At 43.6% G+C, this 24363-nt stretch overlaps 1 protein-coding gene across 2 annotated transcripts in view; it reads left to right on the top strand.

Moving 5' to 3' along the window:
- Positions 1-24363, top strand: part of LOC115477466 (inositol 1,4,5-trisphosphate receptor type 2) — an 801768-nt gene that overhangs the window by 521058 nt on the left and 256347 nt on the right. For both annotated transcript variants that reach the window (XM_030214365.1, XM_030214364.1), the window contains exon 37: positions 15206-15314. In XM_030214365.1, coding sequence (XP_030070225.1) covers positions 15206-15314 — 109 coding nt within the window. The remainder of the gene's footprint in view (positions 1-15205; positions 15315-24363) is intronic.

The following is a 24363-nucleotide window of genomic DNA, read 5'->3' as shown; positions in this document are numbered from 1 at the left end:
TCAAAACACCTACAATTAAAAAAAAGCTAAATATAAAAGACATATCTCATACAAATAAAAGAAGAACTACATACCCAGCAGGAGCAGTCCAATATTTTCCCTGTCTGGTTCCTGTTAAAAGTATACATATGAATAATTGATTAATTAAACAAAACAAAAAACAGTCCCATAAAACAGCTCATTTGCATAAGGGGAATGCCAAAAGAAAAGTTAAATACTCACCAAAATAGCACTAAAAACTAGCAAGAGGTTTGATTTTACAAGCAGCAGTTGTTAGAGTAGCTCAGGTACATAAGAGGAATGGCAAAACAAAAGTGAAATACTCACTAATACAGCGCTAGAAACTGGAGCAGAGACATGGGAGGAAGGGTAGCGCTGATGTTACATGATTTTTGGAGTTTCTAACAACCACTAGATTGAAAGCAAATCGTAGAAATCATTTTGCATATAGTACACAATTAAGATGTATAATCCGTTGCTGGAGGACGTGATGACGTCAACTAGCATAGCAGGATTCAAAAGAGGTTTGAACAAATTTCTGCTGGAAAAAATATATTTATGAAAACTATTAGCCAGGTTGACTTGGGAAAGTCATTGCTTATTCCTGAAAACAAGCTTTTGGGATCTGATGGATGCTTGTGACCCCAACTGGTCATTGTCATCGATAAGATGCCGGGCTTGATGGACCATAGTTTGATTTATGTTTTTATGGTCTTAGCTGAATCAGTTGAGGTTAGGGGCTTATTTTGGGGGAAAAAAAATCCAAAAATGTCACATGATAGTAGCAGAACATTTTTCTCTCAAAAACATTCAAGTTGCAATTTTTGACACCCCAGTATTAGATGTTTGGTTCCACAGCTCGTCCAGATTTAAGGAGGCGTGTTTTGGGTGAGACATGAATGGGAAATGGGCGGCAACAAAAGACAGACGTTTTCCTGCAATAATGGAACAAATTGAAAACATCTAGGGCCAAAATGAAGACGTTTTTGGCTAGACCTGTTTCAATCATGACTAAGTGACCAAAAAACTGCCCCAAATGACCACTGGAGAGATTAAGACATTAACCCCCTACTCCTCAGTGGTCACTGACTCCTTCCCACCCCTCAAAGCTATGAAAGAAATAGTACATTCCAGCCTCTATGACAGCTTCAGATGTCATGTCCAGTCCTATTAGAGCAGCAGGCAAGTTCCTGGAGTAGCCTTCTCTACAGTGCAGTGCACTGTAGAGAAGGGATCCAGGCGCATATCCCACTCTAACCGGTACACTCGTGGTGGAAAGTGTGAGCCCTCCAACACTCCCTCAAAATCTATTGTACCCACATATAGGTGACTCTTCACCCATAAGGGCTATTGTTGTGGTATTCAGTTGGGTATAGTAGATTTTGGAGGATTCACCTTACAATATAAGGGGGTATTGGTGAGATGTGTACCTGTATGTGAAGTCCACTGTAGTGCCCCCTAGAGTGCCCCTTCTCTGCTGGGATGTCTGTGTGACCAGTCTCCTAAAAATGCTGCCCCCTCCCCCCATACATCCCAATAGCTTGCTTTTGTGCTTTTTTCCCCTTGAACTTTTTTTTTTTTCAAAAATGGTCCTAAAAGATAGACACACTCAGCACAAAACCGTCTAGCAAATGGCCATTTCTGAAACAAAAAGTTGAACCTTTTTCTGGTTTGAAAATGGCCATGTTTGCTACTGGATTTTTGGACGTTTTTCGCAAAATGTCCAAAATTAGATTTAGACATCATATTAAAAATGTCCCTCTTAAGCTTCTAGTAAAAATTATATTGTACACTGGGGGTCCAAATTAGTCTAATTTTATGAACACATCTTTGCCTCAAAATATTTTTATGACACATGCCAAATATGTTACATGGAAGGCATGATTCAAATATATAGTTTATGAAGAATTGTTCAGCTATGAGGAGTATTTCTTCAATTAAGTTCTTCTCATTTTTTACAATGCAAATGCAGTCATATGAAGACCTCAGTGCATATATTTTGTCATCAAAATTCTATTTCTGGTTACATATTTTTTGTTGCCCAGTCTTGTATAATGTGTATTTCATTGTTGGTGATGCGGTTTTTATTATTTAGCTTCTACACCTTAACAAGTGTGAGGTATCCATGGTAACGGCCTGGCCTACATGCTATACTTCGGTCTGCCTACCCACACAGGTCAGGACACACACGCACTCCATGAAGCTGACTTCATTTATCATAGCTAGAAAATCAGACAGATTTAACAGGATATTTGCCGGTGGCTGATATGTGCAGGTAACTTCATAATGAGCATGTCTACGTTTTGCTAACCATTGTAAAACTGGAAACATTTGCCACTATAATAGCAATTTATGTCACATTTTTATGCAACTATTGGAAACCATATTCAATAAAAATTTGTTGCATAGGGACAAATTCAGTGAAACCCTTAGGTCATAAGATTTCTCCTACAAGCACAGGAGAGCAGATTACTTAGTGGAACATAGGAGTTTACCTAATTGTTATGTTTCTGTGCAACTGTATAGAGAGGACAATGTGAAAAACTTTCTACAGATGAAATAATGTATTATCAATGGAAATGAGCTTTTATGAATTTCTCATGTCTATCTCTGGGTAACAGTACACATATAGTACTATTACTACTACTTGACATTTCTAAAGCGCTACTAGGGTTACGCAGCGCTATACAATTTAACATAGAAGGACAGTCCCTGCTCAAAGGAGCTTACAATCTAAAGGACAAATGTACAGTCAGTCAAATAGGGGCAGTCTAGATTTCCTGAAAGGTATAAAGGTTAGGTGCCGAAAGCAACATTGAAGAGGTGGGCTTTGAGCAAGGATTTGAAGATGGGTAGGGAGGGGGCTTGGCGTAAGGGCTCAGGAAGTTTATTCCAAGCATAGGGTGAAGCGAGGCAGAATGAGCGGAGCCTGGAGTTGGCGGTGGTGGAGAAGGGTACTGAGAGGAGGGATTTGTCCTGTGAGCGGAGGTTACAGGCGGGAACGTAAGGGGAAATGAGGGTAGAGAGGTAATGAGGGTCTGCAGACATACTGGGCCCCAGAGCAGGAATTTGAAAAGGGGCTTCATAGCCCATGAACAAGCTGTGCCTCCTTCAGCTTCAGGCATGCTTGAGGCCCCCTGTGGCATGGTGGCCCAGGAAAATTTCCCTGGTTGCACCTCCTAACGCTGGCCCTGGCATGAGGTACTATTTCATGTCTATTTTTTTCTGCATTTTGAAGAGGCATTTCTGGGCATGGGAGGATTTGCATTGGTGCTATTTAGTTTTCGACTATGTGCACAAGTTAGCAGAAGTAAATGTGTGTGGCTTGTTTACCTGGAGTAATTTTTAAAGGGTAGAGAAGAAAGAGGAACCTCTCGCAGATGGTGTCCAGGAGGAATCTTTATTAAACAACAATCTTCAATAAACAATCAAAGGGTCCCCTTTGATTGTTTATTGAAGATTGTTGTTTTATAAAGATTCCTCCTGGACACCATCTGTGAGAGGTTCCTCTTTCTTCTCTACTGTTTAATGCTTGGTGCTTTCCCTCAGTGGAGTTTTTCTTCTGTTTGTGTTTGTAATTTTTAAAGGGGCCAACGTAAGAAAATCACTATTAAAATTCACATTATTAAATTAGCTAGGAAATTAGTGATGCTTCAAAATGTAGTAAGATATGATTTGTAAATCAGCCCTTTGTTAAAAATAGTACTAGTTCCATAACTGTGCTGATAGCATGGATGTCTAGGGGGTACATTAAGAAAGCATTTCCACTTATAAAGCAAGTTTTTCAGGCAGAAAAGGGCTCATAAGATTCTGTGGTGGATGTGTACGGATAAGTACTCTTGCTGACAAGATGGCATGTACTTGCTTACTGGACTGGATTCAGTAAATGGCGCTCAAAAATTGGCACCATAAAAATTCAGCACTAAGTGTTATTCTATAAAGGGCACATGCCCTTTATAGAATCACGCTTACAGGCTTATTTTCGAAAGCGATCGCCGGCAATCTTCCGACATAAATCGTGAGATGGCCGGCGATCTCTCAAAAGCGGCAAAATCCGTATAATCGAAAGCGGCTTTTTTGACACCATCGCCGCTTTCCCATCGCCGCACCGGCGAAAGTTCAAGGGGGCGTGTCGGTGGCGTAGCGAAGGCGGGCATGGGCGTGGCTACCAGATGGCCAGCTTTCACGGATAATGGGAAAAAAAGCGGCGTTCAGTATTTCGCCAGGTTTACTTGGTCCTTTTATTTTCACGACCAAGCCTCAAAAAGGTGCCCCAACTCACCAAAGGACCACCAGAGGAAAAGGGCTCATTTCTCAGTTAATTTGCATGAGCCCAAATTTGGGTCTGCAAGTCTGGGTGCCATATATAGAATTCTGGGGGTGTAGTTTGGGTAGACAGAGGAGAAGTTGCAGTATATGCTCATATTTTATAAATTACATGAATACACACATAAGGCTTGTTTATGTAACAGGATGCTTAAGGGAAAGTACAAAAAAGAGCCCCTTTTATTAAGGCAACATAGCTTTATAAAACAGGCTACCAGAACCACTGTGCTGGTACAGAAATATGCATTTGTTCCAAGAAAGGTGTAAATTCATAAAGGGAGTTCTGTAACCTAGGTGCCCCCCCCCCCCCCCACACACAGTGTTTTAGAGATACTAGAAATAATTCTTTTAGGCATGCTGTGCATTCTTTTCCCATCATGCATCCCTTGCCAGTTCTGCCACATCCCTAACCATGCTTGGCTGGCTTTTAGTGGTTCAGGTGTGTATTTTATTTTTGTTGTTGGAATTTTTTGTGAAACCTAGTGATTGAACCTTATAACTTTCTTAATGGATGCTGTACTGTGACATTGCTACTGGTTGCTATGTGTACTGCCAGTTACTAGGGGGAAGCATGGCAGTAGCCTTTGCAGTGGGGCAGTGTCCTCCAAAGGTTAAAACATTAAATCCTCTGTGACATCTAATGGTTTTATATATTACTAGTAAAAAAAGGCCCGTTTCTGACACAAATGAAACGGGCGCTAGCAAGGTTTTCCTCAGAGTGTGTATGTTTGAGAGAGTGTATGTGAGACTGAGAGTGAATGTGTGAGTGTGTGTGTGAGAGAGTGAGTCTGGGTGCGAGTGTGTGTGCGAGAATGAGTGTGTGTGCAAGTGCATATGTGAGACACAGTGTGAGAGAGTGTGTTTCACACAGATAGTGTGTGCAAGAGAGTGTGTGTGAGACACAGACTCTTTGTGAGACTGAGTGTATGAGACCAAGAGAGTGTGTGAGTGACTGTGTGACACATAGAGAGTGACTGTGATACAGTGTGAGACATACAGTGTGTGAGAATGAAGAGAGAGAAAGACATTGACTGTGCGAGAGAGAGTGTGTGTGTGACAGAGATACCTCCCCCCTCCCTCTCTGGTGTCAGGCCCCCCCTCCCTCCCTCTCTCTGGTGTCTGAGCATTACTGTGCAGGACGCTGAGCTCTGGCTGTGCTTCAAGGAACTGACCAATCCTATTTAATAGAATGCATCTCCAACATTCTGAAGCCGAGAAACCTCGTGTGGTTGGTCACTTCTGCTTGTGACGAACCTGGAAGTACATGATGTCAATTCAGTAGATGGTTACAGAGAGCAGGAATGCCTCAGCCATGCAGTCAGCTTCAGAATGTTGGAGGTGCGTTTTATTATATAGGATTACTCATGGTTTATACTTCTTTTTAAACCAGCAGAGTGTTTTGAGTACTACTGTCTACAAACCACCCCTTTCCTCTCTCCTCCTGGTCAGAGAGACCCTTAGAGACAACATAGATGCAGACACATGTGGGGAGGTTAGAAGCAATTCATTGAGCTGGACTCTGCATATTTCCCCCACTAGCCTTTTTACTGTTTTGATTTTCTTGCTTTCTAAGGGGTCGTTTTACTAAGCTGTGGTAAAAGGTCTGTTTTTGGAAACATAAATGGCTGTGCGGTAAGTGAAAAGCTTACTGCACGGCCATTTCAGTGGGAAGCCTTTACCCATTGAGATGGCGGTAATGGCTCCTGCACTAACCTGGCAGTTAAGTTCCAGTACTACAAAAATAGGCATGTGCTAGGAGTGGGAACTACCACCGGGTTCCTGCGATAGCCCAGTGCTAGTTCCGGATTGGCGGGCAGCAAGCCCGCAGTGGGCTTACTGCTGCTTTGGAAAAGGGTTGTTGAATGGGGAAGAGAAAGGTTAAAGCTATGTCTTTCCCAATTTCATCTGGAATTAGAGGACACTCATTGTCTACTCACAACTGCAATTGAATGTCCCCATAACCAGGATGTGGCTTTCCAGGTCCCACTAGCAAAGTCAAGTGCTACAAGAGTTGGAGCAGAGTCTCAGGATGAAGATCTCCAGGAAAGGATGTCTTTAGAGAGGCTAGGAAAGATCCTGAGAGAGCTGGCTAGTGGAAGTGTAGGGAAAGGCAATAAGTGGAGGAGGCATCATGTAGTGTTCTGATGTTGAGGCTGATTGAATAGATCATTGAATAAAGGAGGACTGTGTCTGGACAAAGAGGTGCAACTTAGCATGTAATGGGAGTATACCACTGCAGACTTCTATGTCCCTTCTGTGGGACTGAATCATTGTTTTGAGGAACTGTTACTTCCTTGAGTGTTTTTTCAAGATTGCTGCTACTAAGTTGGTGGATTAGGAGCAGAGAATGGAACAAAGGGATGGTTTCATAGTTAATATGGGGTTGCAGATGTCCATATTAAAGATAACGTGATATTACGCTATAAAACAGAAGCAAGCAAAATGTGGCAAGAGCTGGGAATTTTAGGCAACCACATTTTCCAAAGATTATACTCAAGTTTCCACAGGATTTATTCAAGATCTACCTTTAAAGATATATTGAGGCTTCCAAATGGAGATTATATCTAAAATGTATTATGTACTATCTGGAGTATGATTAGAAAATGAAAAAAAGAAAGGAATTTGAATCTTATTACATCAATTCTGTAGACAGTTTAGATCTCTCAGTGTGAAATATCTGCATGTCCTTGTCTCCTTGTGTCCTGTGCCTCAAAATTGGACAAGAGCTTGGTGCTTAAATATTTAGAAAATGTTTCTTTTTTTGGGCAGAGAGTGATAGTGTTAGCTGACATAACTAGATCTATATACTTCTATGAAAAGTTTTCTTTTGTTGAAAAGTAACTTGCATTGGGAGCTACTTTTTTGTTTTAAATTACCATGCAAATTCCATGATAAATTAATGGGGGGGGGGGGGGTGTCAAATACACTTTAATTGGGCCTATTCAATTGGAAATGGTTTGAGTGCTAAAAAATGATGTATAAAAAAACTGTTATGCTTGTCTGTCTGTGCTCAATTTTGGAGGTGGGTTCAGGGTTATTGTAAGAAAATATAATGTGGTTACTGTAGAACATTTGTGTTTGTTTTTTCAAATATTTTTTCTTTGCCTTTTTATTGGGTCCTCTCTCCTGTGATATAGACTTGCTACAAGCATATTAGGGGTGATTTTCCTTTAGGTTTTCAGCTTGTTCTGTCTATTTCTTTATTGTTTGATGTTTCTTTGATGTGCTATTTTGTGAATCTTGGTAAAATATCAATAAAATAAAAAAGCACACCTTTGAAGGATTGAACTAAATTATTGAAATACAGAATATGATGACAGATAATGGCCATAAGGCCTATCTAGTCTGCCTAATTTATTTCTTGATGGAATGTCACTGCTATTGTGAAGTTTATTACTGTTTTTTGTCTCCATTGCCTTATCTGGAAGGTTGTACTGTGCATTTGTTACCTTTGGTGAACAAGGGAAATAAGAAGAGTTCTGTTTTGAATGAGCAGATCTTTTGATCAGTAGTTCTTAGGACCAAAATTGAGTTGCAGATGTCTGTTCCAAGTGAATCTCAAAAGTGAAGTTCAATTAAGAGAAATAAACAAGTCTCTTAGGCTATTTTCCACCCTCCTACTTATCTTTCAGGCTTAAAGGTTCTTGAAGTAGAATTTCCCTTCCAAAATCTGATAGTTGTCTGTGCTACAGAGGTTGCGTACCCCGCATATTTTGCACAAACAAAGTAAGCAGGGTAAACATTATCCCCTGAATTCTATAAAAGTTGCTAAAAATTGCAAGCTCAAATTTGAGCACGTACCCAATTTGTGCACTCAATTTAATTGAATAATGAGCTAATTAGTGCTGATTGGCTTGTTAACCAATTATTGACACTAATATTTAATTTAAATATACATGTGTAAATTTTACGTTCAAGTTCAAAAAGGGGGTGCAGAAATGGGAGGATCATGGGCAGAATAGGGGCATTCCTAACATTTACCCACATAGTTATAGAATAAGGGGGATACGTACCTAATTTAGACCCCTTTTTACTAAGAAATGCTCACATTTTTAGCGTGCGCTAAAATTGGGTGCTCTAAACGTTAGAGACGCCAATGCATTCCTATGGGCGTCTCTAACGTTTAGCGTGTGCCCAATTTTAGCACGTGCTAAAAACGTGAGTGCACCTTAGTAAAATACCTCCTTAGGCACATACATTTGCACCACATTTCAGTTGGTGCAAATGGCCATGCCTAAATTTAGGTGCGATTCCCGGGTGTGAGTGATATTCTGTAAACCACGCCTAACTTAAGAGCAGCTTATAGAATAACAGTTTTTTTGCACCACTTTTTTCAGAGCCATATATAGAATTCACCGATATGCTGGGATTAAGCTATTTCTTTTAAATATTTAGGGGTCTTGCTGAACTCTAAACTTTCATTTATTCCACAGATAACCAGTCTATGCAAACCTGGATTTTTTAAATTTTACATCAACTACATTCTATTAAACATCAATTTGACCATAATAGCTTTCATGGACATATTCATTCTCTTTTTGTGACAAGATTGGATTGCTGCAATATCATCTATTCAGGTCTTCAACATTGAAAAAATTACAGCCACTACTAAATACACCTATTAGGTTATTATACAATGCGAAAAGATCGGATCATATTACTCATTTACTTAAGCAACATCATTGACTTCCTGTAGAGCAGAGGAGTATCTATAAATTATTAGTTCCTACTTTTAAAGCATTCAAAGTGGGCTCACCAGATTACTGAGCAACCCTTACAATTCCATATTCGCCAGCATGTATCATTCGATCTGTTAATGACTATCGATTAGTTCTAGGAACCTAAATTAGCCTAATTCAAAAGCACTAGACATACTGCTTTCTACTTTTTGGCCCTGGCTACGTAGAACAACCTGCCATTACCTATTCATAGTGTTTCTTCTTTTAATGGATTTAAAATTGCCACTAAGATCTGGAAATTCAAGCACGCTTATCACTGTGTTTGAATGGCATCTCTTTTTCCGGCTGTATACTTTGTTGCACTCCTTTGGAAATTTGCTTTCTTTTCTTCTCTGGTTGAATCACTGTCTTTTATGTGTGTGCTCTGTGCTTTTTTAAAATTGTAGTTCGTTTCCATATTTCTCTTATCCCCCCCCTGTTTACAAAGCTGCGCTAGTGGCTGCTGGTGCGGTAATGCCAACATTTGAATGGGCAGTGTCGGCATTGCCGCACGGCTTTGTAAATAGGGGAGATAGTTTGTACACTACCCCGTTTTGCAAGTCAGTAGGAGAAGTTTAATAACTATTAAACTATAAACTATAAAATGAAATGCTGGCATATACCTCAGCTGGCCTATCCTGACCTTCTTTCTGGCTTCACCTCTTTCCCATAGGGAAAATGGCCCATGCTGTTGATAGTTCTGGTACTTTTTTCCTACAGAAGGGAAAAGAATTATGAAAGTTATGTTTATTTTTTTTTATCCTTTCGGGATTTCCTCCTAAATGGTTCCTAAAGTTGACAAAATCACAATTCAAGTCAGTGCATTTTTGCTTTGAAACTGTGGAGGGCCATTAGAAAAGACGTCCAACTTAGAATGTGGATGTCTTAGTCTGTATGTCACAAATAGACGTCCATCTCGCATGTATTTTAGAACAGGCTGTATCTTGTTCTAAAATACATGTGAAATGGACATCCATTTGCTGGAAACATCCAATATGAACATCCATTTTATAAACTGAAAATGTCCAAATTATGAGTGGGCAAAACAAGGGACATGGACGTATGTGGAGGAATAGCCTGGTATTAAACAGCCAGCTGTGAGCCAGCATAGAGATCCAGAGGTTGCCAGCTCAAATTTCACTGCAGCTTTTTTCAAATTTTAGTTCTTTTTATTTATTTATTTATGTTTAATTGTGAGCACTTCAGGGACAGAAAAATACCCACTGTGACTTTCTTTATTTCCATTCATTGGAAAACTGCTCAATCAGAGCACCTTTTCTATAATCTGGACATGACAAGTACTAGGTTTGAATATGGGCATCCATCGTTTTAGACTCAGACGTCCCTTTTCCTTCTGTGATTGGACTGGGACGTCCATATTTTGGGCCCTCCATAGTCCCGCCCAAAACACACCTAGACCACGCCCCCTTGCCAAAGGGGCATACTGCACTGTTAGATGTCCATATCCTACCTTCGTAAAATTCTAGATCCATGCAATATGGATTTCTAAATGCCAGTTTTCAGACATCGAGAACAAGAATATGTCTTTTAAAGTAACCACCTAGATGCATGCAATGATTGTTTTTAAACTGATGCAATTTAATGATTGGCCCTATGGTTATGTCTACATTTATTAATTGGTGTGAAACAGAAAACAGTTGGAAATTCTATTTTTAACCTGTTGGGGAAAAATGAGAGAAAGATTCAGATATAGAAGAAATGGTGTAAGAAGATAAGGAAAAGTGAGGAAGCAAGTAAGAAAATCCTATTGAAAAGTATAGACAGAAAATAGGGCACTAGTAAGTCATGTGAAATCTCCTCCAGAAAAAGGAAAAAAAATGTTATATAAGATCTAGAGATCGAGTAGTTATTTATAAACTAAGTTATGCCAGTGCATAATTATAAATTCATATAGACTCAAGTGTGGAGAGAAAAAGGAGTGACTGAGCCTTGAAAATAACTAAGAGATGAAAAAATCTGAAGATACAAAAGTGAGGGAGATCTTAACAAAACAAAATACTTGTTAAATACTGACATAAAACAGTTAAATAGAATCAAATGTAAATGATCAGCATAGAGATTCCATATTTATCATTACAAAATATCAGTATTTTCAGTTAAAAAAAATAAAGGTGCAAAACTATAGGAATTTTAGTAATATTACCAAGCTTTTGATACGTTATCCCTATAAGTGTAGTGCTTACTCAGGGCCCCTTTTACAAAGCAGCAGTAAGCCCAATCCCGGTTTACCGCTCGCTAAAAAGGAAGTACTGCCAGACTACCGCAGCTGCCCGGTGGTAGTTCCCACCCCCAGCATGCATCATATCTAATGCTACAAAAATATTTTTATTTTTGTAGTGCTGGTGTGTACCCGGCGGTAATCGGGCAGTGCTGCCCGGTTACCGCTACCTCAATGGGTGGCAGAAAGGGCCCCCCCAAATGGCTGCGCTTGTTAGCCATTTCCTGAAAAAAAGAAAGATCTACCTTTTACCCACTGCAGTACAAAGGGGCCTTGGCATGCTCTAAAAACACGCACCAACGCCAATGTAGGCCCCTTTTTGCCACAGGTTGGTAAAGGGGGCCCTCAGTAGGGAAGAATCTAGAAAAGAAGATTTAAAAAAGGGATATGCCGCAGCATTAACTGGAGAGGGGAACATTATAGACTCCAAAAAATAGTAAAACCTTTGAAAATTATAAGAAAAACACTGAGGAAAAGTTTGCCATCTAGGCAACAGAATAAGATTATGAAAGAAAACTGTAATCTTGATAGCCTGAAAAGAAAAATAGAAATGTAAACAGAGAAAATTTTGAGTTTACCCCCTTTCAAGTTCATCTTATTCCCTCTCATTCCAGAGCTTCCTTTCAGTTGAAAGAGACCTGCCTTCTGTACATTTATGCCTCAGAGATATTTAAATGCCTAATTATAACTCCACTCTCTCACCTTTCTTCCAAGGTATACATATTGAGGTCTACGAGTCTGTCTCTATATGCTTTTGAAAGGAAGAAAAAAAAAAATAGAGAGAGAGAGAGAGAGAAGAAATAACCACACAGTTATGAAGCGTAACACTGTATAGCTTCTGATCATTCAAATGCCAACCAGCTGGAAATTTTTGGAAAGTTGCAAGGTGCGGTGGAAGGGAGAGTATTCACAGTAGATCCCGGATAATTCATATTCAAATTTAAATCACTGAATCAGTTCGAATAAAAATATTCGGTACAGCTCTAACATAGGTTATATGTTCAAGTCTATAGGCATTATTTTCCTTACAAAATCTACCAAAGTGAAAAATCCATTTCAAAGGGGAAATGATGAAACTTAGAATAAAGTTATTTCACTCAAGAAAGGTTGAGTTTGAGAAGAGGTGCCCTAGAAGGGGCAACTTCAGTCTTAATAATTCATGTTATTGTATCCAGCTTCAGTGTCTTCAGAAAAAGAAATTTAGGAAATGTTATCTCTTCTTAGATATTTATGAATTATTACAGAGCAAAATGGCATTGTGTTAAAATATTACATTACATCAATGTTTCCCCAGTTGGTTCTGGAGTACTCCCTTGCTAGTCAGGTTTTCAGGATATCCACAATGAATATGCATGAACTTGATTGGTATACATTGCCTCCATCGAAAGCATATTCATTGTGGATATCCTTAAACCTGACTGGCAAGGGGGTACTTCGGGACTGACTTGGGAAACCCTTCATTACATTACATTACAAATAGTCTTATATTCAACAGATACTGTAAAGTTCTATGTGGATTACAAAATAAGAAGCAAAGTTATTCCTGGAAAATACATAATAATAAAATATTTGACTTTAACAACTTGCCTCTAAATATTTCTTTAAAGAAGAAAGATTTCAATGATTTTTGAAAAAGCTAAATAATATTTTCAAATTTGAATATGAGATGGTAATGAAGCCAAAATATGAGAGTGCAAAACCATTACGAGAGAAACTACACTGGCTTCCACTAAAGGAACGCATCACTTTTAAAGTGTGCACATTAGTCCACAAAATCATTCACGGCGAAGCCCCAGCCTACATGTCTGAGTTAATAGACCTACCACCCAGAAACGCCAAAAGATCATCCCGAACCTTCCTAAACCTCCACTTCCCCAACTGCAAAGGCGTGAAATACAAAACGCTACATGCATCAACCTTTTCTCACATGAGCACGCAATATTGGAATACACTGCCACGCAACCTAAGAACAATCAATGAGCAAGCTTCCTTCTGCAGATCACTGAAGACCCATCTTTTCGAAAAGATTTACGGAAAGAACCAAAACACATAAAGACCACACCTACTATCCACGAATGCAACACACATTCACCTCGGAACTCTCATTCTCGTAATATCACATCATTCATACCTTCAATCACAGAAAGATATATGTCTTTATGCCCCCTATCGCCCTCTAAGCTCCCATTGTTTCCTTCCAATGTTTCACTGTTTGTGCTCCATTGTTACACTCTCAACGACACTTGATTGTTTCGCATAACTAGGCAAGATATAATCCATAACCAATATGTAACAAATTGTATTTCCAACATTTAACTCCTATTGTAAGCCACACTGAACCCGCAAAAAGGTGGGAAAATGTGGGATACAAATGCAATAAATAATAATAATAATTCTAAATAGTGGATGCCTGAAAAGAAAAGCTAGTTGAAAAAGCTCTCTTCAATTTAGATTGAAATAATTTAGGATTTGGGGAAATGCAATTAAAAAGTATCTTATAGAGTACCAATCTTGTTCCTCGTTGGTATGCAGATCATGTATAACATATATGGTGGAACCCTCCCAAATATTATATTGAATACTGTTATACATAATTTAAAATGAATTCATTCCTCTATGGAAAACCAATGAAGGTCCAGCAACAGAAGTGTAATCTTCTCTTGTTTATGTGCAGAATATATCAATCGGGCTGCCATATTTTGGATAGTTTGCAGTTTATTGATAAGATATTTTCTTTTAATCACTGCATTAATCTGCAACTCATGCACCAAAGTGCTATTTAGGAGGACTCCGAAACATTTTTTAAGCCTGGCTCATATTTAAAATTAGGATTATGTAACCTAAATATGTTATTGTTCCAAATACCATCAGATTGTCCTATTAAGGTGTACTTTGTTTTAACTTTAATTAACTTCAAATAATGTCCCTGAATCCAATGATCAAGTAGGTCAAGACAGTCATTGATCTGACTGCTGTTTCCTCTGCAGATTGTAATGCAGGAAGCAAAATTGCAATGTCTGCATATATGAAAACTTTATTTCCTGCTTGAACAAGACTGCTACCTGGTGAACTTATAAGTATGTTAAACAGTGTTGGGGACAGAGGGGATCCCTGAGGGACCCCACAGTGTGCCTTCCAGAAGAATTACATAAAGCCTTGAAATTTCACTTTGTAAGATCTATGACATAGGAAGCCTCTGAACAACTGTAAAATGTTGCCCTCGATACCAGTAGCACTGAAGATTGATAACATCAACTCGCGGTCCACCAAATTGAAAGCACAAGATAAATCAAATGGCCCTACAACCCCTACCCAATAAAGATATTGCCAAAACTGTCTCAGTACTGTAAGGTTTGCAGAAACCTACACATACACACATCCATACCCCTCCCCATGTACACAACCCCCACACCAACACAATTCCATACTCCCCAACATACTTACCTTTTTCTCACAAATGCACAACACTTTCAAGCCCCCTAAACAGAACTTCAGGGTAGGATTTCCAGCTGTCTCCATATTTTTTTGGCAGGCTGATGTAATCCTGGTTGTTCAGTACTACATACGTGCACCTGTGTTTACAAAGGTGCCCTGTAGTCGCATTAGCGTTTTTAACGCACGTTAAACGCTAACACGCCTGTAGGAATGTATTGGCATGTTAGCATTTAACGCACCTTAACTTTATAGGCGCGTTAAAAATGCTAACACGCCTTAGTAAACACACTCCCTGGACTTTGTAGCTTTCCTTTAATGAGGAAAATCAGGATTACAGGTTCATTCATTCAATGGAGTAAAACCTGGATTGTACCAATTTATCTTGAAAATAAAATTCTAGGTAGAAGCCGTACTTCAAAAGTAAGAGGCAACATTTAATAGCTTATTTTAATAATTTTTAATATTTTATTTCTTTTGTCCCAAAAAGGGTGCTACCTTAAGAAAAATACTACTGACTCGCTACTTTAAAGGAGACTATGGAACTGGCATGAATGGCCCTCTGTCTATGAGCTACAGCAAAACTGCACAAATAGGAGGTAAGTTAAAAGGCTGATACTACCAATTACCACATAATTGTATGGTAAACCAAAATTATTGTATGTTAATATCATATTATGAATGAGAAAATCTCAGCTATTTCAATATTTTTAAAGCATAAACACAAAAAAATTATAAAACTAGAACATGTTTTAATGTTTGCTTTATTGAAGGTCACCTCTGAAGAGTACCAGTGTGTCCCTTGATAATGTTGACCGGAGGGGGGTTGAAGGGGATGGGAGTTGTTTGGGGGAGTGGGGGTGTCTTTTTGAGGTATAATATCTGCTCTTTTGGGTTTGTTACTTGTTTGCTTATTGAAATTTTAATAAAAACCTATTGATACAAAAAAAAAGAATTCTATTTAAGTTTTTCACAAATATTAATGCACAATATCAAATGCAACCATAAATGTTCTTCTAATAATAAAGAATTTTCCAGTTAATTATTAGGTATAGAAAGTTAAATATTCTGCAGTTTCCAATGAAATTTTGAAAGGGTATATGTAAATATTATGGATTTTTATATTTTTACAAAATTATTTTTTTGTGTATTCATAACATTGGCGTGATACTATAACATGGTAAAATTATGTATCATACCTGATAATTTTCTTTCCATTAATCATAGCTGATCAATCCATAGACTGGTGGGTTGTGTCCATCTACCAGCAGGTGGAGATAGAGAGCAATCCTTTTGCCTCCCTATATGTGGTCATGTGCTGCCGGAAACTCCTCAGTATGTCAATATCAAAGCTCCATCCACAGGACTCAGCACTTAGAGAATTACACCCACAAAGGGACACTGTGCCCAGCTCACCACCGCCGAAACGGGGGAGGGGAATCAACCCAGCTCATCCCCACACTAGTGGGGGAGGGGAATCCGTCCAGCTCATCCCCGCGGAGCGGGGGAGGGACACCACACCCGCCGATGCGGGGGGATCTGGCTTATCCTGCAACCGCGGGAGGAGCTGACTGACCCCAACACCGCCGAAGCGGGAGGGGTACAAAGCTGCCCTACAGCCGCACGAAGTGGGAGGGAGTGCCGGCAGAATTTAGGTCTCAATCCAGCCCCGTAAAACGGAGGGGAGAGGAATGCAGCAGCTCACTGTAACACAAAATCGTCTCAACTCCAGAAGAATTCAATCGAAAAAACTTGAACACGAAGATCCTCCTGAACAGGAACAGAGGACTAAACTTGAACCTGAAATGCAACCAGAATATAAACAGAACAGATATCTGGGAGGGGCTATGGATTGATCAGCTATGATTAATGGAAAGAAAATTATCAGGTATGATACATAATTTTACCTTCCATATCATCATGCTGATCAATCCATAGACTGGTGGGATGTACCGAAGCAGTACTCACCCAGGGCGGGACATAGAAATCCCTGACCGCAACACTGAAGCTCCAAACCGGGCCTCCGCCCGAGCAGCCACAGTCAAGCGGTAATGCCTGGAGAAGGTATGAGCCGATGCCCAAGTTGCCGCCTTACAAATCTCTTCCAAGGAGATGGACCCGGCCTCTGCCATCGAGGCCGCCTGTGCTCTAGTGGAGTGAGCCTTCAGCTGGATAGGCGGCATCTTCCCCGCGGCCACATAAGCCGCTGCAATGGTTTCCTTGACCCATCGTGCCACTGTAGGCTTGGATGCCTGCAGACCCTGTAAGCATTTATAGGATGAATAACTCTTCTTGGCAAAGCTACCCAATGAGTAATTCCCAGGTTCCGTTTACAGGAGTCTGGCTAAACCAACTTCCTAGCTCTGTCCAGGGGTTATATATTATAAAGAAACCTGGCTGTTCTGGGCCTACACCAGAACGTTTCTTCTGTTAGAGAGAACTGGAATAAAAGTAAAGTCACTGCTGTGAAATATATTAATTTATTATATAGGTAAGAAAATAGTATAATACACCCTACACTACAGCTCAGCTGTACAATTGTAGCTCCCTTATGCTGATAAGCAACTGTAGAATGTATTGTCTAACTAAAACACTGATATCACTGGTTACTAGATTATTACACAATCCCGATTAGTAATACTGACTAGGTCATGAAGTAATACAGTTAGCAGCACATCTTCGTGATCACAAAGTTCTGACTAACCCGCCTTTGCTTAGGTAAGAACCCACTAGCTAATCCCTGACTATAGGAAATAAATCTCTGCAATCCTCACCGAGCCGACTCTAGGTGGTCTCTCAGATGAAGTGGACACAGGTTTTCCCCTTTAGACTCCAGCTGTTTTCCACAGTGAGTCCCCGTCTCAGGAAACAACACAGGTTCTGCAGCATGCAGGATTACAGTCTCTCTGGCCGGTAGAGCTGAATCAACAGGTACTTTCTTCAGATGGTCAGTTCACAAGGTTGTGGACCACTTCAGGTCTCGCTGGTCTTCTTTTCAGCTACCCTTCTTCCAGTAGAACCAGACAAATTCTCCCTTTCTTCTTTTCTTTCTTCTTCTGTCTGTCTCTCTGAACTTCTCTCTCTTTCCGGTCTCCCGCTCTCTGGCCCCTGATTCCCAGGTGACCAGACAGCAACCAATCAGGATCTTGTCCAGCTCATTCCCTGAGCAAGAAAACCTTTTTTTGATCTTTCAGTTGTTACATTGTGGTATGCATTCCTGTCTCTCATCAGACTCGCTGGCACCATGGCCTTACCCCCTGTAGCTCATCAGGGAGGTGCAAGGGTCAGGTAGCCCACTGCATATCCTTGAGTTTTTTTCAGACCTGCCAGTTATTTAACACAAGCAGAGCTCTGGTACAAACAGAAAGTTGAATCTGCTTGGTCACTGAAGTGCAGGGTCTTAGTTCACAGACTCCATCTTGACATAGTTGTATACACAGGCAGAGATCAGCAGAGTGAGGCTCACAGGGAAATAGCCCTACAACCCTTATGAGGACCTGCGAACAGCACAAACAGATGATCCGACTTCTGGAAATCATTGGTCACTTCCAAGTATCTGATGATGACTCGTCTCACATCTAGATATTTGAGAGCAGAGTACTCCTCTGGGTAGTCCTCCCTACGAAAGGAGGGTAGGCAGAGCTGCTGATTCACATGGAAACGAGAAACAATCTTGGGCAGGAAGGAAGGCACCGTGCGAATAGACACTCCTGCCTCCCTCTGCAAGGCTCTTAGCACCAGATTGAGATTCCACGCAGGCACCACAGAGCACAGAGGAGGGCGTAGGTGATTAACTCCCTTGAGAAAGCGCACCACATCTGGCTGCGAGGCCAGGGAAGCACCCTTCAGGCGACCCCTGAAGCAAGCCAGAGCCGCTACCTGGACTTTAAGGGAACTGAGCGACAGGCCTTTCTCCAGACCTTCTTGCAGGAACGCCAACACTGAAGGAATTGGAGCAGTGAAGGGAGAAAGAGAGCCTGCCTCACACCATGATGCAAAGGTACACCAAACCCTGGCGTAAGCAGTAGAAGTAGAGCGCTTCCTCGCTCTCAGCATAGTGGCGATGACCTTGTCTGAGAAGCCCTTCTTCCTCAGATGCTGCCGCTCAATTGCCAGCAATGGGGAGGGATCCTCCATCACCACGGGACCCTGATGCAACAAGCCCTGCTCCACTGGCAGCCGCAGAGGGCCGTCCACTGAGAGCCTGATCAAGTCCGCATACCAGGAGCATCTGGGCCAGTCAGGACCCACCAGGATTATCCGGCCCGGATGCTTTGCCACCCGGTCTAGCACCCTGCCCAACATGGGCCAGGGCGGGAACACATAGAGAAGCTCCTGTGTCGGCCACTGTTGGAGAGGAGCATCTACTCCCAGAGATCGAGGGTCCCGTCCTCTGCTGAAAAAGCGTGGCACTTGGCAATTGGCCGATGACGCCATCAGATCTAGGCTCGGCTGGCCCCCGCGCTTCGTGATGTCCAAGAACGCCTGAGCCGATAGCTGCCACTCTCCGGGATCCAAGGTATGGCGACTGAGAAAGTCCGCCTTGACATCCATGACTCCCGCAATGTGGGCCGCCGACAGCTGTTCCAGGTTCGCTTCCGCACACTGGCATAGATTCATGGCCTCCTTGACTAGAGGGGCGCTCTTGGTACCTCCCTGGCGATTGACATAGGCCACAGCCGTGGCATTGTCCGACAGGACCCATACTGGCTTCAACGCCAGTACTGGGAGAAACTCCAAAAGCACCAACCGAATGGCTCTGAGTTCCAGGAGGTTGATAGACCACTTTGCCTCTGCAGGAGACCAGAGCCCCTGCGCTGTCCTTCCCAAGCAATGGGCTCCCCAGCCCGTCAAAGAGGCGTCCGTCGTGACGACAACCCACTCCGGGGTCAAAAGAGGCATTCCTGCGGACAACTTGTCTGTCCTCAGCCACCAGCTCAGCGCCTTGCGCACCGCTGGGTCCAAGGGAAGGCGCACAGCGTAATCCTCCGACACTGGAGTCCAGCACTGCAGAAGAGAGTGTTGTAGTGGTCTCATATGAGCCCTGGCCCAGGGCACTACTTCCATCGTGGCCGTCATAGAGCCCAACAGCTGCACATAGTCCCAAGCCCGAAGAGGAGAGGCTACTAGGAACTGGTCCACCTGAGCCTGAAGCTTGACAATCCGATTGTCTGGCAGGAACACTCTGCCCACTTGGGTGTCGAAACGAACTCCCAGATACTCCAGGGACTGAGTCGGGCGCAGCTGGCTTTTCTCCCAGTTGATGATCCACCCCAGGGAGCTCAAAAGAGCAATCACCTGGTCTACAGCTCTGCCGCACTCTGCATAAGAGGGGGCTCGGATCAACCAGTCGTCCAGATAAGGATGGACTTGTACTCCTTCCTTTCGTAGGAAGGCTGCGATGACCACCATTACTTTGGAGAAGGTCCACGGAGCAGTAGCCAACCCGAACGGGAGGGCTCTGAACTGGAAGTGTCGGCCCAGGACTGCAAAACGCAGAAAGCGTTGATGAGGAGGCCAGATGGGAATATGCAAGTAAGCTTCCTTGATGTCCAAGGATGCCAGGAACTCCCCTGCCTTCACTGCCGCTATAACAGAGCAGAGAGTCTCCATTCGGAAGTGCCGAACTTTCAAGGCCCGATTGACCCCTTTCAGGTCGAGGATAGGCCGTACAGAACCTCCTTTCTTTGGTACCACAAAGTAAATGGAGTAACGTCCCTTGCCAAGCTGATCTTCTGGCACTGGAACGACCGCACCCAGGCGGATCAGATTGTCCAAAGTCTGCTGCACTGCCACAGCTTTGACCGGAGACTTGCAGGGAGAGTGCACAAACCCGTCTCTTAAGGGTCGGCAGAACTCTAGCTTGTAGCCATCTCTGATGACTTCCAGCACCCAAGCGTCTGAAGTTACCCTGGTCCACTCGCCCAGAAACGAGGACAGGCGTCCTCCAATCTGCTCTGGGCCATGGACCAGGGCCCTGTCATTGGGTACGAGACCCTGGGGGAGGACTGGAGGACGCACCTCCGGGACGGCGGTCTCTGCGAAAGGAATGCTGCTTGGGGGAGAAGTTCCTCTTGAAGGAAAAGGGGACAGAGGAGCCCGACTTGCCCGGGCGATACCGACGGGCTTCCTGAAACGGTCCTTTGGAGGAACCGGGGTGGGCACCACTGGCCCGAGCCCTGACCTCTGGTAACCTCTTGCCCTTAAACGTGCCGAGATCGGTCACAATTTTGTCCAGCTCGACCCCAAAGAGCAGCTTGCCTTTAAAAGGCAACTTAGCCAGGCGAGACTTAGAGGCGTGGTCAGCAGACCAATGCTTCAGCCAAAGCCAACGCCGTGCAGAGACTGTCTGAGCCATACCTTTAGCCGAGGCTCTCAAGACATCATACAGCAAGTCTGCCAAGTAGGCCAAGCCTGATTCCAGGGCCGGCCAATCAGCCCTCAAGGAAGGATCCGAGGGGGAAGCCCGCTGCACAATCGTCAGGCACGCCCTGGCCACATAGGAGCCGGAAACTGAGGCCTGCAAACTTAAAGCAGCCGCCTCGAAGGACGACCTTAAAGCCGTGCCACCTTCCACCGGCAACGCCGTTTTCTTAGTCACCGCAGTGATTAAAGAATCCACGGTAGGCCAAAGAAAGGCCTCCCGTTCACCTTCAGGCAGAGGATAGAGGCGGGACATAGCCCTAGCCACTTTCAGGCTCGCTTCTGGGACATCCCATTGAGCCGAAATCAAGGTGTGCATGGCCTCATGCATGTGGAAGGGGCGCTTCCTCCCCAGCATAATGGCAGAGCCAGCAGAGGCTGAGGGAGAGACGTCCTCCGGAGAGGAAATCTTAAAAATGCTCATGGCCTGCACTAACAGGTTGGGCAAATCCTCTGAGCGAAAGATCCGCGCTGCAGAGGGGTCATCCGCTCCATCCGAGCGGGAATCCGTCTCCTCCAAGGAATCCCCAAAGGACCGTTGGGAGAACTCAGATACGCTGCCCTCATCTACATCAGAGGAGACCGAGTCCTCTAGGGCCTGGAAATCCACCCGAGGGCGTTTGCTTCCGGAGGCCTCAACCCCTTTATCAGACAGGGGAGCAGGGGCAGCGTTTTGCATAAGGAAAGCCTGATGCAGCAGCAAAATGAACTCAGGGGAGAAACCCCCCAGACTGTGCACTTCTGCAGCCTGGGCCACGGCCCTAGACGCACCCTCAACCGGCGCTCGCAAGAGCGGGGGAGAAACTTGCTGCGCATCCAAAATGGCGTCCGGCGTGAACCTCCGAGAAGGAGCCACGCAGGAAAAACGGCGCTTAACTTTGGCCGATTTCTTGTTGTCGCCCGAATCGAGGGCGACCGTAGCATTAACGTCTCCCACCTCGAGGGCGGCCCAAGAAGAAGCCGTCCGAGCAGAGTGGCCGGCCAAAATGGGGGGGGGGGCGAGCAGCGGGGGATGGGCGTTTATAGCGGGAAAAACCGCCGCACCGGAGGAAGAACAGGGACACTGACCGGCCTCCAAACTGATGCCCAAAAAAGGCGATTCAGGCTTTGAAATCCCCGCTAGATGCGCACACGCGGTCCGGGGAGCGATTCTTCGCGCCCTCGCCCTCCGACGCCATAGACCACGTGGAGACCGATCGGGGAACCCCCTGCCCGCTACAAAAGGTTAAAATTACCTGCTTCTCGCTCTGAGCTGTAACGAACTGATGTCCCAGTGAGCAGCTGCAATAAACGCTGATATAAACGTTGAAATAAACACCCTTAAAGGACGTTCAAAATTTTTTTTTTTTAACGGAGCCAGCGGGAGGGGGGAGAAAAGGAGGGACCTGGCACCACCAGGTTTGCACTTGCTCAAGAAGAGCCCTCAACCCCAGGTACTCAACAAAACCTAAGGATTAGGCTTGGAGACCTAGCCAGAGCTGCTGCTGTGTGTGGCCACCACCTGCTGAGATAGAGAACATACTGGGGAGTTTCCGGCAGCACATGACCACATATAGGGAGGCAAAAGGATTGCTGGCTAAATCCAGAGGTCAATATTCCATCCTCATTCTTCTTGATCTTTCCGCTGCTTTTGACACTGTCGATCACAGCATACTTCTCGATACGCTGTCCTCACTTGGATTCCAGGGCTCTGTCCTTTCCTGGTTCTCTTCCTACCTCTCCCTCCGCACCTTTAGTGTTCACTCTGGTGGATCCTCTTCTACTTCTATCCCTCTGCCTGTCGGCGTACCTCAGAGTTCTGTTATTGGTCCCCTCCTCTTTTCTATCTACACTTCTTCCCTTGGTTCATTAATCTCATCCCATGGCTTTTCCTACCACCTCTATGCTGATGACTCCCAAATCTACCTTTCTACCCCTGATATCCCACCTTGCATCCAAACCAAAGTTTCAGCGTGCTTGTCTGACATTGCTGCCTGGATGTCTCAACGCCACCTGAAATTAAATATGACCAAAACCGAGCTTCTCATTTTCCCCCCAAACCCACCTCCCCGCTCCCCCCGTTTTCTATTTCTGTTGATGGCTCTCTCATTCTCCCTGTCTCCTCAGCTCGAAACCTTGGGGTCATCTTTGACTCTTCTCTCTCCTTCTCTGCTCATATCCAGCAGACCGCCAAGACCTGTCGTTTCTTTCTTTACAACATCCGTAAAATCCGCCCCTTTCTTTCCGAGCACTCTACCAAAACCCTCATCCACACCCTTGTCACCTCTCGTTTAGACTACTGCAATCTGCTTCTTGCTGGCCTCCCACTTAGTCACCTCTCCCCTCTCCAGTCGGTTCAAAACTCTGCTGCCCGTCTCATCTTCCGCCAGGGTCGCTTTACTCATACTACCCCTCTCCTCAAGACCCTTCACTGGCTTCCCTATCCGTTTTCGCATCCTGTTCAAACTTCTTCTACTAACCTATAAATGTACTCACTCTGCTGCTCCCCAGTATCTCTCCACACTCGTCCTTCCCTACACCCCTTCCCGTGCACTCCGCTCCATGGATAAATCCTTCTTATCTGTTCCCTTCTCCACTACTGCCAACTCCAGACTTCGCGCCTTCTGTCTCGCTGCACCCTACGCCTGGAATAAACTTCCTGAGCCCCTACGTCTTGCCCCATCCTTGGCCACCTTTAAATCTAGACTGAAAACCCACCTCTTTAACATTGCTTTTGACTCGTAACCACTCGCCTCCACCTACCCTCCTCTCTTCCTTCCCGTTCACATTAATTGATTTGATTTGCTTACTTTATTTATTTTTTGTCTATTAGATTGTAAGCTCTTTGAGCAGGGACTGTCTTTCTTCTATGTTTGTACAGCGCTGCGTATGCCTTGTAGCGCTATAGAAATGCTAAATAGTAGTAGTAGTAGTACTCTCTATCTCCACCTGCTGGTAGATGGACACAACCCACCAGTCTATGGATTGATCAGCATGATGATATGGAAGAGACTTTTTACATGAGTACTAACACCACTGCTCCTCTGCATTGTCCTCAGAGAAATGAGAGGATGGAGTGGAGGAGTAACCTAATAGAGAAGTGGTCTGAGAACTAGAGAAACTGAGTTCAATTCCCACAGTAGCTCCTTGTGACTCTGGGCAAGTCACTTAGGGGTCCTTTTACAAAGGCGCACTGAAAAGTGGCTTGCAGTAGTGTAGGCGCGGGTTTTGGGCGTGCGCAGAATC

Source organism: Microcaecilia unicolor, chromosome 9 (assembly GCF_901765095.1).
Source record: "Microcaecilia unicolor chromosome 9, aMicUni1.1, whole genome shotgun sequence".
In the NCBI taxonomy this organism is placed as follows: Eukaryota; Metazoa; Chordata; class Amphibia; order Gymnophiona; family Siphonopidae; genus Microcaecilia; species Microcaecilia unicolor.
This window is presented reverse-complemented; position numbering and strand designations above follow the sequence as displayed.